The 14,564-nt window shown below is 47.8% G+C and overlaps 1 protein-coding gene across 4 annotated transcripts in view; it reads right to left on the bottom strand.

The window, feature by feature from the left end:
• The window catches only part of TSPAN15 (tetraspanin 15), a 56,680-nt gene that overhangs the window by 15,650 nt on the left and 26,466 nt on the right, over positions 1 to 14,564 (bottom strand). For 3 of the 4 annotated variants that reach the window (XM_027962430.3, XM_027962431.3, XM_060406863.1), the window contains exons 2-3: positions 7,669 to 7,854; positions 6,329 to 6,403 (exon numbers count right to left, since the gene is read on the bottom strand). The exons of the other annotated variant lie outside the window; for it this stretch is intronic. In XM_027962430.3, the coding sequence (XP_027818231.1) occupies positions 6,329 to 6,403; positions 7,669 to 7,854 (261 nt within the window). The remainder of the gene's footprint in view (positions 1 to 6,328; positions 6,404 to 7,668; positions 7,855 to 14,564) is intronic. 4 annotated transcript variants of the gene reach the window in all.

Here is a 14,564-nt window from a genome sequence, read left to right as displayed (position 1 = left end):
CTCAGGGTCATGCCAAGAGCCAGCTGGTGACAGTGCCAAGATAAACAGGTTGGGTGCTGCCCATTGATCCCTGGCTGGTGTTGGGTGTGACCACGGCACCATCCAATCAAGGCCAGAGAAGAGGTCACTCCTCCACTTGTCCAGGAGGTAGAGGGAAGGAGGCCAGGGATGGGTACAGACATACCAGCCACAGCCCAGTGTCTTCTGGGTGTCCCTGCTCAGCCCTGCCTCGCTGGGAACACATGGGCATGAGCTGCCCGCCTCCAACACCCCCAATATTCCTTCAGGAAGGCTCACAGCAAGCTGGGGTGATGTCAGGTCAAAACCAATGAGACCTGGGGATTTCCCTGGCTGTCCAGTGCTTAAGACTCCATGCTTCCCTGATGCAGGTTCAATCCCTGGTCAGGGAAGTAAGATCCAGGCAAGTATGCTGGAGTGGGTTGCCATTTCCTCCTCTAGGGGATCTTCCCAACCCAGGGATCAAACCCAGGTCTCCTGCAGAGCAGGCAGATTCCTTACCATCTGAGCCACAGAGAAGCCCAAAGTCAAAGTGCTAGTCACTCAGTTGTGTCTGACTCTTTGTGACCCCATGGACTGTAGCCTGTCAGGCTCCACCATCCATGGAATTATCCTGCCAAGAATATTGGAGTGGGTAGCCATTCCTTTCTCCAGGATCTTCCTGACCCAGGGACTGAACCTGGGTCTCCTGTATTGCAGGCAGATTCTTTACCAACTGAGCCTCCAGGGAAGCCCTGCACGGCCAAAACATAAATTAATTTTAAAAAGTAAAGAGCAGGGAGACCCAGACACCCGTGGAAGTCATGCAGGTTCTCCACCCACTGCTGGGTCCAGGGTGCTGCACTTCTCTGCACTTATCCGCCTTTTAATGCCTGGATCCTTGGGGCCACCAGCTCTGCACCAAGTTCCCCATCACACAGCCACTCCACCCCACATAAGCAGAGGAGCTGCTTCAATCCAACTCCTGGGTCATGCCTAGCGGCAGAAACTGTGCCCAGGGTCAGCAACTGATACAGAATTTCTGCCTCACACCTGGGAGTTGTTTATCTTTCGCTGCCTGGAGGTGACCACGGTTGTACCTTCCTGGGAGCCCTGTGTGAAGCCATCAGCCTGATGATTTGTCTTCATCTGTCATCACAAGTGGATTCTTAGAGTTAAGAGGTAGCCTGGGGGGCTGGAGACTGAACTTGTTACACTGTGACTCAGAGAAATCTGTCTTCTCCTCTTGGGGAAGAAAAACTGGAATTGGGAATTCACCTGGAACCTGACCTTGACTGTGCCTCACCTCTTTCCCCACCATCAGTGGCCAGGCTCCTCCTTCCCTCTCCTCGCCACTGGCCCATTTCTTGTTTTACGAAATCACATGGCATTACAGTTGGCAGGGACATTATTTTCCTTTATATGGTATTTTCCTTCTTGATTATAAAAAATGTAAAAGAAAATTTGGGAGCTAGGGAAAAAAGATATAAAGGAGGAAATAAAAATCACCCTAGTTCCATCCCTCAGGGAAAATATGATTTAATATGTTAATATTTCTATTTCCTTCCAGATTTTTTCAGGCCTATTTTTTTTCTTTGTGGAGATCTTACTGCACTTACAGGGCTTTTTTTTTTTTCTTTTTCTCTCTCTCTTTTTCTTTCTTTTAGGCCATGCTGTGCAGTAATGTGGGATCTTAGTTCTCCAACCAGGGATTGAACCCATGTCCCCTGCGTTGGGAGCACAGAGTCTTAACCATTGGACTGCCAGAGAAGTCCCTACATTTACAGTTTTGTATCTCATTTTTATGTTTTTGAATTATATATCACTGTCATATGAGAGCACAGCCCATCATAAGCCTCCCAAGAGCTGAGAGCCCTGACGATGAGGGTCCTTCCTGGACTGACATAGTCCCATGAGGGGACACAGTACCCAAGGGGAAGGAACACACTTCACCCTGTAGTGCCCTCCGTGTTTGGGGATAATGTAAGCTCTCAGCCCTGACCTCAAGCCTGTGGCATCCTCAGCTGTGAGGACTAAAGGTCCCTGGAGGTTTCGCCTTTACTTAGCTCCTCCCTGGAAAGGAGTGGTGTCACAGCCCCTGTTGAGCTACGGGCAAGGAAAATAAGTCATCAATCTTTGTGAAAGCACCCTGTAAACGAGAACTGCTATTCACTTAGGAGATTGTTTATTAAGCCACTGATGCTGCTAACCGTGGCCTGGACTTGGGCTCTAGTTAGTAAGGCACTAACTCATAACTCTGGAAAGTTGTGGGCAGCCAGGAGCCCTGCTGGCTGCACAGAAAGGCATCCCCATGGGCAAATGGAATAAACATCTCTCTCTCCTCAAGGCTGCTGAAAAATGAGCCAGGACCCTGGGTCTGCCAGCCCAGAGCAGATGGTCTGAAAAGCAGAAAAGAGGAAAAGGGAGGAACAGATAGCAAAACTGAATCGGGAGGACAACCAAATGGGCCAAAGCAACCTATAGATTCAGCGCAATCCCCCTGCCAAATTCAGACGGCATCTTTCAGAGATACAGAAAAAAATGCTCAAATTCATATGGAATCACAACCAACCCTGGTAGCCAAAGCAATCTGGAATAAGAAGAGCCGAGCTGAAGGTATCACACTTCATGTATTTCAATATTACAAAGTTATGGTTACCAAAACAGTATGGTTTTGACATAAAAATAGACACATAGATCAATGGTACAGAAAAGGGAGTCTGGAAATAAAGCCAACATATATGGTCAACTAATTCCCAACAAAGATGCCAACTCTCTTTAATAAATAATGTTGAGAAAACTGCAAATCCACATGCTAAAGAATGAAACTGGATCCTTATATCATAGACAGAAAACAACTCAAAATGAGTTAAGACTTAAATGTAGCAGAAGACCTCAAGTAGAACTAACTCCTAAAGGAAATATAGGAAAAAACTCCTTGGTATTGTTCTTGGCAATGATTTCTTGGATCTGACATCAAATATATAGGCAATGTTGCCTATAGCAAAAAAAAAAATAAGTGGGACTATGTTAAACTAAAGCATTTCTGCTAAAAAGTAAACTATGGAAAAAGTTAAAAGGTAAGCTATGAATTGGGAGAACATAACTGTAAACACCATCCTTATGGCAGAAAGTGAAGAGGAACTAAAAAGCATCTTAATTAAAGTGAAAGAGGAGAGTGAAAAAGTTGGCTTAAAGCTCAACATTCAGAAAACGAAAATCATGGCATTCAGTCCCATCACTTCATGGGAAATAGATGGGGAAACAGTGGAAACAGTGTCAGACTTCATTTTGGGGGGCTCCAAAATCACTGCAGATGGTGATTGCAGCCATGAAATTAAAAGACGCTTACTCCTTGGAAGAAAAGTTATGACCAACCCAGATAGCATGTTCAAAAGCAGAGACATTACTTTGCCGACTAAGGTCCGTCTAGTCAAGGCTATGGTTTCTCCTGTGGTCATGTATGGATGTGAGAGTTGGACTGTGAAGAAAGCTGAGCTCTGAAGAATTGATGCTTTTGAACTGTGGTGTTGGAGAAGACTCTTGAGAGTCCCTTGGACTGCAAGGAGATCCAACCAGTCCATCCTAAAGGAGATCAACCCTGGGATTTCTTTGGAAGGAATAATGCTGAAGCTGAAACTCCAGTACTTTGGCCACCTCATGCGAAGAGTTGACTCATTGGAAAAGACTTTGATGCTGGGAAGGATTGGGGGCAGGAGGAGAAGGGGACGACAGAGGATGAGATGGCTGGATGGCATCACTGACTCGATGAACGTGAATCTGAATGAACTCCGGGAGTTGGTGATGGACAGGGAGGCCTGGTATGCTGCGATTCATGGGGTCGCAAAGAGTCGGACATGACTGAGCGACTGAACTGAACTGTAAACAATATATCTGAAAAGGGTTAATACCCAAAATATATATGGAACCACTACAGTTGCAAAATAGCAAAAAAAAAAAAAAAAAAGAAAAATACAGTTGACCTTTGAACAATGCAGGGATTAGGGATGCCAACCCCCAATACAGTTGAGAATCTGCATACTGCTTCTGAACAAAGGAATTGATAAATAACTCACTGAAGGGCAGGAAGCTAAAACACAGTTTAAATAGAATCAGGACTCAAACCCTAGTCCTTTTGACTCCACATATGGTGATCTCTCGGAGAAGGCAATGGCACTGCACTCCAGTACTCTTGCCTGGAAAATCCCATGGACGGAGGAGCCTGGTAGGCTGCAGTCCATGGGGTCGCTAAGAGTCAGACATGACTGAGTGACTTCACTTTCTCTTTTCACCTTCATGCATTGGAGAAGGAAATGGCAACCCACTCCAGTGTTCTTGCCTGGAGAATCCCAGGGACGGGGGAGCCTGGTGGGCTGCTGTCTATGGGGTTGCACAGAGTCGGACACAACTGAAGCAACTTAGCAGCAGCAGCAGCAGCACTGTGACCTCTAACTGAACATAAACATTTCTCACACTTGATTGATTTAAAGATCTGTAAAATGAAATACAGATACTATATTTATTGAAAAATATCTGTGTATAAGTGGATATACAGTATTCAAACCCATGTTGTTCAAGCATCAGCTGCAATTTAATTAAAAAATGGGCAGAGAACCTGAATAGATAGTTTTTCAAAGAAGACATACAAATGAACAACAAGTATATGAAAAAATGCTCAACATCTCTAAACATCAGGGAAATGCAAACTAAAGCCATAAAGAGATATAATCTCACTCCTGTTAGAATGTCCATTATTAAAAGACAGGAGACAAATGTGGGTGAGGCAAAAAGGGAACCTTTGTACACTGTTGCTGGGAGTGTAAAATTGGTACAATCACTATGGAAAACTGTATGATGCTTTCTCAAAAAATTAAAAATAGAACTACCATGTGTGGTACAATCCCACTCATAGCCAAAGGAAATGAAATTACTATCTCAAAGAGTCATCTGCCGTGAAAAGAACTCTCACGTTCATCGTGACATTACTCACAATTGCCAAGATATGGAAACAACCTGTCTGTTTGCCAGATGAATGGATCAAGATGTGAGATAGATACAGATATTCCACTGTTTGTGTATACAGAATGTATATATATATAATAGAATATTATTCAGCCATGAAAAATAAGGAAAACTGCCACTTAGAACAACATGGGTGACTCTTGAGGGTATTATGCTAAGAGAAATAAGTGAGAGAGAGAAACAAACACTTCTTATATGGGGCCACTTACATTTGAAATCTAAAAAAGAGTCAAACTCATAGACCCAGAGAGTAGAAAAGTGGTTGTTGGGGGATAGGAGATGGGGGAAACAGGAAGATGTTGGTCAGTGGTATAAATTTTCAGTTACAAGATGAATAAGTTCTGAGGATCTAATGAACAGTATGAGGACTATAGTTAATAATACAGTATTATACATTTGAAATTTGCTTAGAGAATAGATCATAAATATTAACATCTTAGCCCTCCCCCAAAGTTAACTATCCAAGGTGATGGATGTATTATTAACTTGATTATGGTAATCCTTTCACAATGTATGCATATATCAAATCATCACATTGTAGAGTTTAAACATAATTTTATTTGTCAATTATTCCTCAATAAGGCTGGGGCAGAGGAGGAAAAAAGAAATGAAAAGAAATTGGAAAGCATCCCTGAGCTGCCTCCCTCTTGCTATGTACTCTTAGGAGGGCTTCTTAACCTCTCTGCGCCTCAGTGACTCCATCAGTGTGACGGGAATCTCCCCTCCCCTTTCCTGGTACTCATGAAACAGGAAGAAGACCCTTGGATTCCAAGGCTAAGACACGCCCGTGGTTAAGGCTCACCCACAGCTAGTGTCCCTACTGGCCATTCTCCATTCAGCAGCAAGTAAAACGTGAATCAGATCACATCACTTCCCAGCATAAAACTCTCCACAGGCTCCCACTGCCTTTTAAAAAAATTCCAAGGCCTTACATGATCTGCCCTGGCCAGTCCTTCCAGCTTCACCTTCTACCCACTTCCCATCACTCACCTTCAGCCAAGCAGTCTCCACACTGTGCACAAACCCACCAAGCTCCCTTCTGCCTCAGTGGTTCCCTCTGTCCCCCTGAGCCTCAGCAGGTTGGCTCCTTCTCATCAGCATCCTCCCCACCTCCACCCCAGGCACTCTGCCATCAGCCTGTTTTGTTCTCTTGTTTTCTGGGCCACCTGTTCAGTGCCTGTCTCCCCAGCCCAATAGACACAGGAGGGATTATCCGCCCCACTCTCCGCTGCACTCCCAGTTTGCAACAGGGCGCACACAGAGCGGGTGCCCAGCATACACGGGACTGGTAAATGTGCCAGAGGCCCACCTGGTTCCGGAAGATCAAGGCCACCACGCCACCAATGAGCTCAATTATGAGGCAAATCCCAAGGATGTACATGAACTGCAAAACAAAGTTCAGTGAGTCACTGAGAGGGGAAGGGAAGTGCCATCTGCTTCAGGGTCAAGCACAGTAAGAAAATCATCTTTGTCAGAGCTCTTAAGGGTTCCTGGGCCTTTCACCCCTTCCTCCTGTGAGGCACAGGATGTGGACAGACATTCCCAAGAAAGCCCGTCGCTGGAGCCTGTGATGAGGAAGAGTGACTCAGCTGTCCCAGCCAGACTGTTATCGAGGTTTGTCCCAGAAGTCCTCAGTGGGGTCTGGGTGAAAAAACACAATCCCCTCCCCCAACCCCACACCTTGAGCAGCCGCTGGTCCTCCTCTGGCTGACCCAGAGGGGACAGGCCTGTCTTGACAAGCAGGTTAGAGCAGCGTTTCCAGCTCTGCCAGCAAAGCCCCTGCAAAGTGACTTCCCAGACCCCAAGGGCAGATGAGGGGCTGTCTCAGGCTGAGTATATACACTACTCTTTAGCACAGAAACAAGCATTGTCCAAACTAATGTCAACAACTTCCAGCCTCAGGAAGGATCACTGAGACCACACTCACAGGGGCTTTTAGGGGCTTCCCGGGTGAGGGGAACAATGAGGTCACACACACATGTGGGTGCAGAGTAAACAGATCTCCTATCCGGCACCCCCTGTGTTGAGAAGCCATCCCTCACCCCACAGTAAGGGGGCAGGGAGGCTGACCCTATCCCTGACCCCAGGGCAGGCACTTGGCCAAGCAGTCCCATCAAAGTCCTAGGATCTTGGCCAGAGTTACCAGGAAAGACTCCCCAGGACCCTGAGCTATAAGGACTGTTGGCCTAAGGCTGCTGGTGACCATCGCAAAGAGAACCTGAGGACAGCAGCTGGCATCCAGCTGGGAGGTGGCAAGAGAGAGAAAGCCCAGGGCGTCAGCTAAACCCCTGGACCTAGGGTGGACTTGCTGGTTATATGAGCTAATGAGTCACCACCAACAACTTTTCTTGGTTTTGCTTGCTCTCATCTGAGCGTACCTTCTCCCACTTCCAACAGACAGACCAGACCAACATGAGGTTTAAGAACAGTTTTTGAATCAGCCTTTCTAAGCAGAAGTGGAGGAAGCTGAGCCTTCTTGGGCCAATATGGACAGGCTGACCCACGAAACCCTCCAGTAGAGCTGGTTTGAGGCAAGGACTGATTAACTGGGCTGCCCGAGGGCCCAGGGGTGGTCTCTCAGCTCTCCCAGGGACTCCAAGGATCACACCCCCTGCCCCACCAGCTGATGGGTGCCTGGGACCAACTCACTGCTTGGAGGAGACACAGGTTGTCACGGAGGGAAGCCAGGACACCGATGAAGGACACGATGAACATGATGACCCCCAGGAGGATGAGGATGATGGCCGGGGCCAGAAAGGCGCTTTCCAGGGTTTTGTATTTCTGCCTCTCGACCTCTGCATAGATCCCCACAGACAGGACCAGGCCCCCGATCAGCTGCAGCAAGAAAACAAGCAGTGAGAGAGGAAAAGGACTGTAGTTGCTTGATTCTCCTACGAAGGACTCAAGGGAGGGTTGGTGCCTGCCGTTGGAGGGGTCACCCCAGGTCACCGGATGTGAGGCAACCTGTTATGGGCTGAACTGTGTTCCCAAAATTCACAAGCTGAAGTCCTAACCCCCAGAACCTCAGAATGGGACTGTACTTGGAAACTGAGGCTTAAAAGAGGTAATGAAGTTAAAATGAGGTCTTACGACTCGGGTTGAATCCACTATGAATGTTCATAAGAGGAGATTAGGACACAGACACACTGAGAGAAGACCACGTGAAGACACACAGAGAAGACAATCATTGGCAAAGCCAAAGAGAAGGGCTCCGAGAAAACCAACTCTGCCCACACCTTCATCTTGGACATCCAGCCTCCAGAACTGAGAGACAATAAACCTCTGTTGCTTAAGCCGCCCAGTCTGTGGTACTCTATTACGGCAGCCCTAGTAAATTAACACAGACCCTATTAGGAAATGCTGCTTTGGTGGGAAGTACTGGTGAGTCAGGGGAAATGCCACTGCCTAGAGGATCAGAGAACCTGGGCCGCAGTCCCAGCTCTGCCACTTGCTAACCCTGGGCTTTGGACAAGCATTGGACCACACGAGTCTGTGTTCTCATCTGAAAAATGGGTATGAAGACTATCATTTCTGCCCTGTTCACCCAAGGGTTTTTGCAAGGCTTTAGTGAGATAAGGACAGTGGAAACACTATGAACCTGAAAGCATGGGGCCCTGGGGTGTGTCTTACACAGGCAGAACACCAAAGGAAATTTCAGACCTGCTCAGGGGGACGGGCAGTGCACTCAGTGGGATTTATCTTCAGAATGATCATCAGGAAAACTGAAAGTTGGAGCAGGAGGGATTTTGAAGAGATTTTTAAGTCAAATTCCTCCTCGTCAATTTTCCTAACAGTGGAAAGGTGACCACTGTAACTCCCCATCAGGAAAAATGAGGCAAAAAAGTTCTTGGAGGACCCCTTCCTGCTCTCAGCTGGCAAAGTCTCATACTAAATCTTCAAGGAACCCTATCGGCGGCTGTCACCCCAAACCCTCAGACATGTCTGGGACTGCATTGCCCCATCACCCTGGGATTCACAATAGTGTTCTAACTGGCCCCCTTCAGCCTGTTCTTCCTACCAGAGCTGACCAAGCAAAATCTACTCAGGACAAGCTGGTTCTCTGTGCCCTGAGAGTAAAAGCCACAACCCTAATCACAGTCCACACAGCCTGGCTGAGCTCACTTCTCACTCCCCCCACTTCCTCACTCTGCTTTAACTGCACTGGGCCCCTCACTGCCGGCCAAACACACGAGTGCACCAGCTAGGCGCCTTTGCACAGGCTGTTCCCACTGCCTGGAATGTGCTTTCTCCTGATCTCCAAATGGCACTACGGCTCCCGCCCTCACCTCCTTCTCATCTTTGCTCACTTCTCACCTGCTCAGTGAGGCCTTTGGGGTCATCTTGTTTAAACACAGAAAATTCTCTCCCTGAAACTCTCAATCCCAATTTCCTGATTTATTTTTCCTTTGCACTGACAAGTAGTAAATGTACTACATTTTTTGTTTTCTCTTTTAACTGTTTGTCTTCCCCACAAGAACATAAGCTCCATGCTAGGAGGAATTTTTCAACTGTTTAAGGCATCCCCAGCACCAGAACAGCCCTGACATTAAGGAAGCACAACAGGCATTTACAATCAATGTCTGTTGAACAGATGCAAGCCAGGCTTCCCAGTAGATCCCCGCTTGGGTTTGAGTCCAGCGCTGTCTACCCAGCATTCTGCCTGTCCAATGATTCTGGCATTCCAGGCCACACATTCCCAAGAGCAGATACACTGGACTTCTCCACAGAGCAGGAGGCAGTGTGGGAGAGGAGTCAGAAGCCATGGTGCTGTCAGTGAAGGTCTAAGTAAAGGAAATGAGGGATAATACAGACAAGATATAGGCAAGATACGCCATGAGCACAGCCACCCTAGAGTCAACATCCTAAACACCAAGGAGGTGGTGGCTCCTCCAGTTACTCCTGGTCTACCTCCAGCTTAAAATGGCTATTATACAATGTGCCCTCAAAGTAGATCTCCTCAACGGCCTTCTAAAGAGCGCCAAGACTGTTCTGGGCAAAGGGAAGTACCTGCTTCCCCTAAGCTCTGCAAGTGGCAGGGATGCCAAAAGTCAAGCAGACCAAACTTACTTACTTGGAAACATCGGGTAACAGAGGGTTACCGGGAAGCCATCTCCTCCGGTCCAGGGCTCTGCTGTATGTCACTGCTAACTGCCATTCTCCTTAGTTTGAAAGGATAATCTAGGATTACTGATACCTACTCCCCAGGTCTAAAAGGAATGCCTTCCCAGCACACACAGGCCAAGAGGTGCTAAAGGCATTGACAAACTTGGCCATGAACTGCTTATTAACAAGTTGGCCATGTCAGGAAAACCATGAGTGAAATGATGTCATCCAAATCACTCAGCTGGATAAATTTTTTAATTTAAATTTAAAAAGTTAGGAGACACACACACAAGGCCCTCTATAGGAAAATGAGGACCACAAGAAATAAAATCTACTTTTGATAGAAAAATATTAACCAAAGTTATTTGGTCAGTTCATGCTCCAAAACCCAGGACATGGTGAAATCATTGTTCGAGGCCAGCCTAAGCCCTGCGGGTCCTCTGAGAACAAGGGCAAGAAGTTTTAAAGAGCCAAATCCTCCCCTTCCTTATTAGTGCACTTACAAGGAATTACTCAACTCTAACCCTGAACAATGGCACCCCAAGCCAGTACTCTTGCCTGGAAAATCCCGTGGACGGAGGAGCCTGGCAGGCTGCAGTTCATGGGGTCGTGAAGAGTTGGACACGACGGAGCGACTTCACTTTCACTTTTCACTTTCATGCATTGGAGAAGGAAATGGCAACCCACTCCAGTGTTCTTGCCTGGAGAATCCCAGGGATGGGGGAGCCTCGTGGGCTGCCGTCTATGGGATCGCACAGAGTCGGACACAACTGAAGCGACTTAGCAGCAGCAGCAACCCTGAACCAGACACAGGACCCAGAGATCCTTCAGCCCTAGAGCCAGGGTTGACGGTTAAAGAAGAACCCCACATCATCAGAGCCCAGGCAGGGCGTGCAATCAATATGCAAGGACACGGTGTGCCTCGGGCAAGAGAAGTGGCATTTTATCCTCTATCTTGGTGAAAACTGTAATTTGCATGTTGTCACTGAAACAACAAGATAACACCTTAATATTTTCAGGATTGATTCCACATACTTTTGAGACTTCTGTGTTTCAGTATTTTTGTTTGTTTGTTTAGATAAAAAAGCAACATCTAACCACCATCCTAGGCTGTCCCTCCTCCTTCCCATCTGACGCTATGCTTCTGGGTTCAGGTACCCTGCTTTGGAAACCATCCCCAAAACACCAAGCTGTTGTAGGCCTGCATTCTGAGCAGAATTGACCCCAGCCCTCTTTGTAAAGGCAGTCAGTGGCTTCTTCTATTTTTATAAGCTCTCCAGAGCCCCAGGACCCACTCCAGAACGGCCTTCCTGGCAGGAAACAAAACTTTCTTTGGTCTGATCTCCCTCCTGTTACAAAAGATCACATTTTCCTTGCGAGTTAGCCTTGCAGCATTTCCAGACCACTAAAGCCATAAAAAGCTACTGCAGCTTTCTAGTGCAGACCCAAACCTCTGAGCTCCTGCACCACTGTGTACTGAGCCATCACAGGCTCATCTCTCCTGGTCCAGCCAGGGGTGCTGCCACCTCAGTCCTTCCAGAAGCCACTGGGTAGCCCCTGAGGTGGCACTACACACAGCACAAGCAGATCTAGGCTCCTTATTCAAGGGTTCCAGGAGCAGCAGGCATGGGGAGAGGCTGACATACCCTTCCCAGGAACTTCATGATTTCCAAATGATATTTACATCTCTGAGAACATTAGTTTATGTTTCCCTGTGAGTATAAAATTAACTGTCAATGCTAGTGTGCAATCCCATTCCCCTTTTCTCTGCTAATTATAGTCTCTCTTTGGGCACCCAGCCACTCAGCTCCAGCACAGGAAGCAAATGGCCCATCTGTCAAGCAGGACAGCTTCAGCTAAAATTGGCTGGGGGTGAGGGGCACACGGCCATGCCCATTTGGGGCCAGAGAAGGAAAAAGTCCATGGGCCAGGCTAAGAGCCCCAGATTTTGCCACAAACCACGTGGCATCTTCAAAAGGCTGCATGGGAGCCTGTTGCCCACTGTGAACCAGGCCTGAAGTCCCCTCTGAGCCCTGCAGCCTGGGAACTGTCTTCTTCCTCTGCAAGCTGAGGCCCAGCTTCATGCTGCTGCTGGCAAGCATGTGAGGCCTTCCAGCACCTGCACTGCCTCCTCCTTCAGGAAGCATCTGGTTCCGGCTGGCTCACCCCCAGCTGGGGCAGGTCTGCACTCAGAGGGGACCCACAAGGCCTACCTTTACCCCCAAAGGCACATGCCAGGCACCTACTGTGTCCCAGACCCTGATGGTCACAAGGGGTCACAAGACTGTACATGGGCTAAGTCTGGGGGAAGACAGGTTGAGAGTCTTGAAATGATCTCTATGGCCTGATGGATGGGATTCAGGGATCTCTGAACTGGGGATGGAGAAAAAAGCCAAACTTTACTATCATTATCCTTCAACTGAAATGTTCCTGGCACAAAAAAAGAGGAAGAATCTCAGATCTAGGGGAAGAATGCTGAATCTCTCCCATGGGGAAGACTCTGGGAATTTGAACAAAATTGTGGGGGCGAAAGGAAATTTCAGAAAATCAGGATGAGCTTCCTGGAGGAGCCAGTGTTTTCTTGAAGTCTCCAATAACTGATCCACATTGAAACCACCTAAGGGGCGCTCAAAGGCTGCAAGGCTCTATATGGCCCAAACAAAGCACTTTTGTAAAGTTTGAGCTTAAAAGGGTAAACTCCAAGGCCTAAAAGAGATTTTAAATAAGGTGGGGCTAGCAGGGCCCCTGCATCCATCCAGGAAGTCCTGGACCTCATACCCACCAGCCCTTTGGTCCCAGACTTATCCTGCCTGGCCCAGGGCTGAGCCCACCCTGCAGGTGTGTGCTCCTGCTCAGCACACTCTACCAGTGTCTGTCCTGCACAGATTGGGGCTGGATGGAGGTAAAATAAGAGATGGGAGTTGGTATTCTGGGCCTTCATTTATTAGTTCAGAGGCTTTGGCCATGTCACTTTGCCTCTCTGAGCCTCACTTTTCACTTGTAAAATAGTAATGCCTGCTCCCATGTACAGAGTGATTACGTGGCACCAACAGCCTACAAAGTGCCATACCAGCATCTCCCTGACTGTCACACACCCTGGCATGTCTAAGAAACAGCTAATTGCTTTTAAAGACCAGACTCAGTGAGGTTAAGTGACACAGAGCTTATAAGAGGCGGAGTCAGGATGCACAGCCCAAACTTGTCTGCCTGCCACTAAATCTACCAGACAGGCCTTTCACTTTGATCTGGGAGAGAATGGGTCCGAAATGTCTCTGCAAAATACAAAGGTGCCGGTAGCAGAGCAGTGCTCCCAACAGAATCTTCTATGATGGTGGCAACATCCAGTGTGGTCAGTCACTAGCCATATGGAACTAGCAAGCTCTTGAAACACGGCTTGTGTGCCTGAAAAGCTGAATTTTTCATTTTGTTGTTATTGGTTAGTTGCTAAGTCGTGTCCAACTCTTTTGTGACTCCACGGACTATAGCCTCCCGGGATCCTCTGTCCATGAGATTTTTCAGGCAAGAATACTGGAGTGGATTGCCATTTCCTTCTCCAGGAGATTTTCCCAACCCCGGGACTGAACCTGTGTCTCCTGCATTGGCAGGCAGATTCTGTACCTACTGAGTCAGCAGGGAAGCCCAAAGTTTTCATTTTACTTCATTTAAGATAGTTTAGATGTGACAGGGGTAGTTGGTGGTCACTTGGATGCTACCCCTTACCATTCCTGCCTTGCTCCTTTCTGATGGTAGAGACCATCCTTATCAAAGAGTCATGTGCCCTAATCATCCTACCACTGGCTAGAGGAAGTTTATATTCAATGACTTTCATCCAAGAGAAAGTAATCTCTTCTCTCACTTTCCCCAAGAAAGCTCAGCTCCTGCCACCCCACTTCTCTTGCCACTACGAACAGCAGGACAGACCAGATCCAGAGCTCCCAACCCAAACTGATCTGGGGCTCATTCTGTCTCCCAGGAGGGGCCAGACCCACCTCCAGAAGGACAGGGCAGTATTCTAAGCTCTGGGGCCCTGGACTTGGTGCCACTGGCCTGGCCCCAGCGCTAAATTCAGGCAGTCTGTGCTGGAGGAATAAGGTTCCTCTCAAGCCCAAGACAAAGCCAGCCCTGGAGGAAGCAGCAGCAGACTGCCGCTGCCAGCAAAAGAGCCGGTCCCTGGTCTTTGTCACCGATACTCTGCTGTCAACTCTGCCTTGACCCTGAACTTCTTCTTAAAACACAAAACAAAAAAAGCTTGACATCCATGCAGAGAACTTGGTTAACTGCAACCCTTGGTCCATGACATTCTCTGACAATCTGCTTTTGTTTGGAATGCAACAGGCACCACTTATTAACTAGGCCTCTTGTCCCCATGGATCTGCTACAACTCTTCTGTATACACTGAGGTTCTACACATGGCTAGGTCTCTTTCTGGCTCCCAGTCTCTC

This window comes from Ovis aries, chromosome 25 (genome assembly GCF_016772045.2).
Source record: "Ovis aries strain OAR_USU_Benz2616 breed Rambouillet chromosome 25, ARS-UI_Ramb_v3.0, whole genome shotgun sequence".
NCBI lineage: Eukaryota > Metazoa > Chordata > Mammalia > Artiodactyla > Bovidae > Ovis > Ovis aries.
The sequence above is the reverse complement of the archived record's forward strand: the minus strand, read 5'-3'. Positions and strand labels throughout refer to the sequence as shown.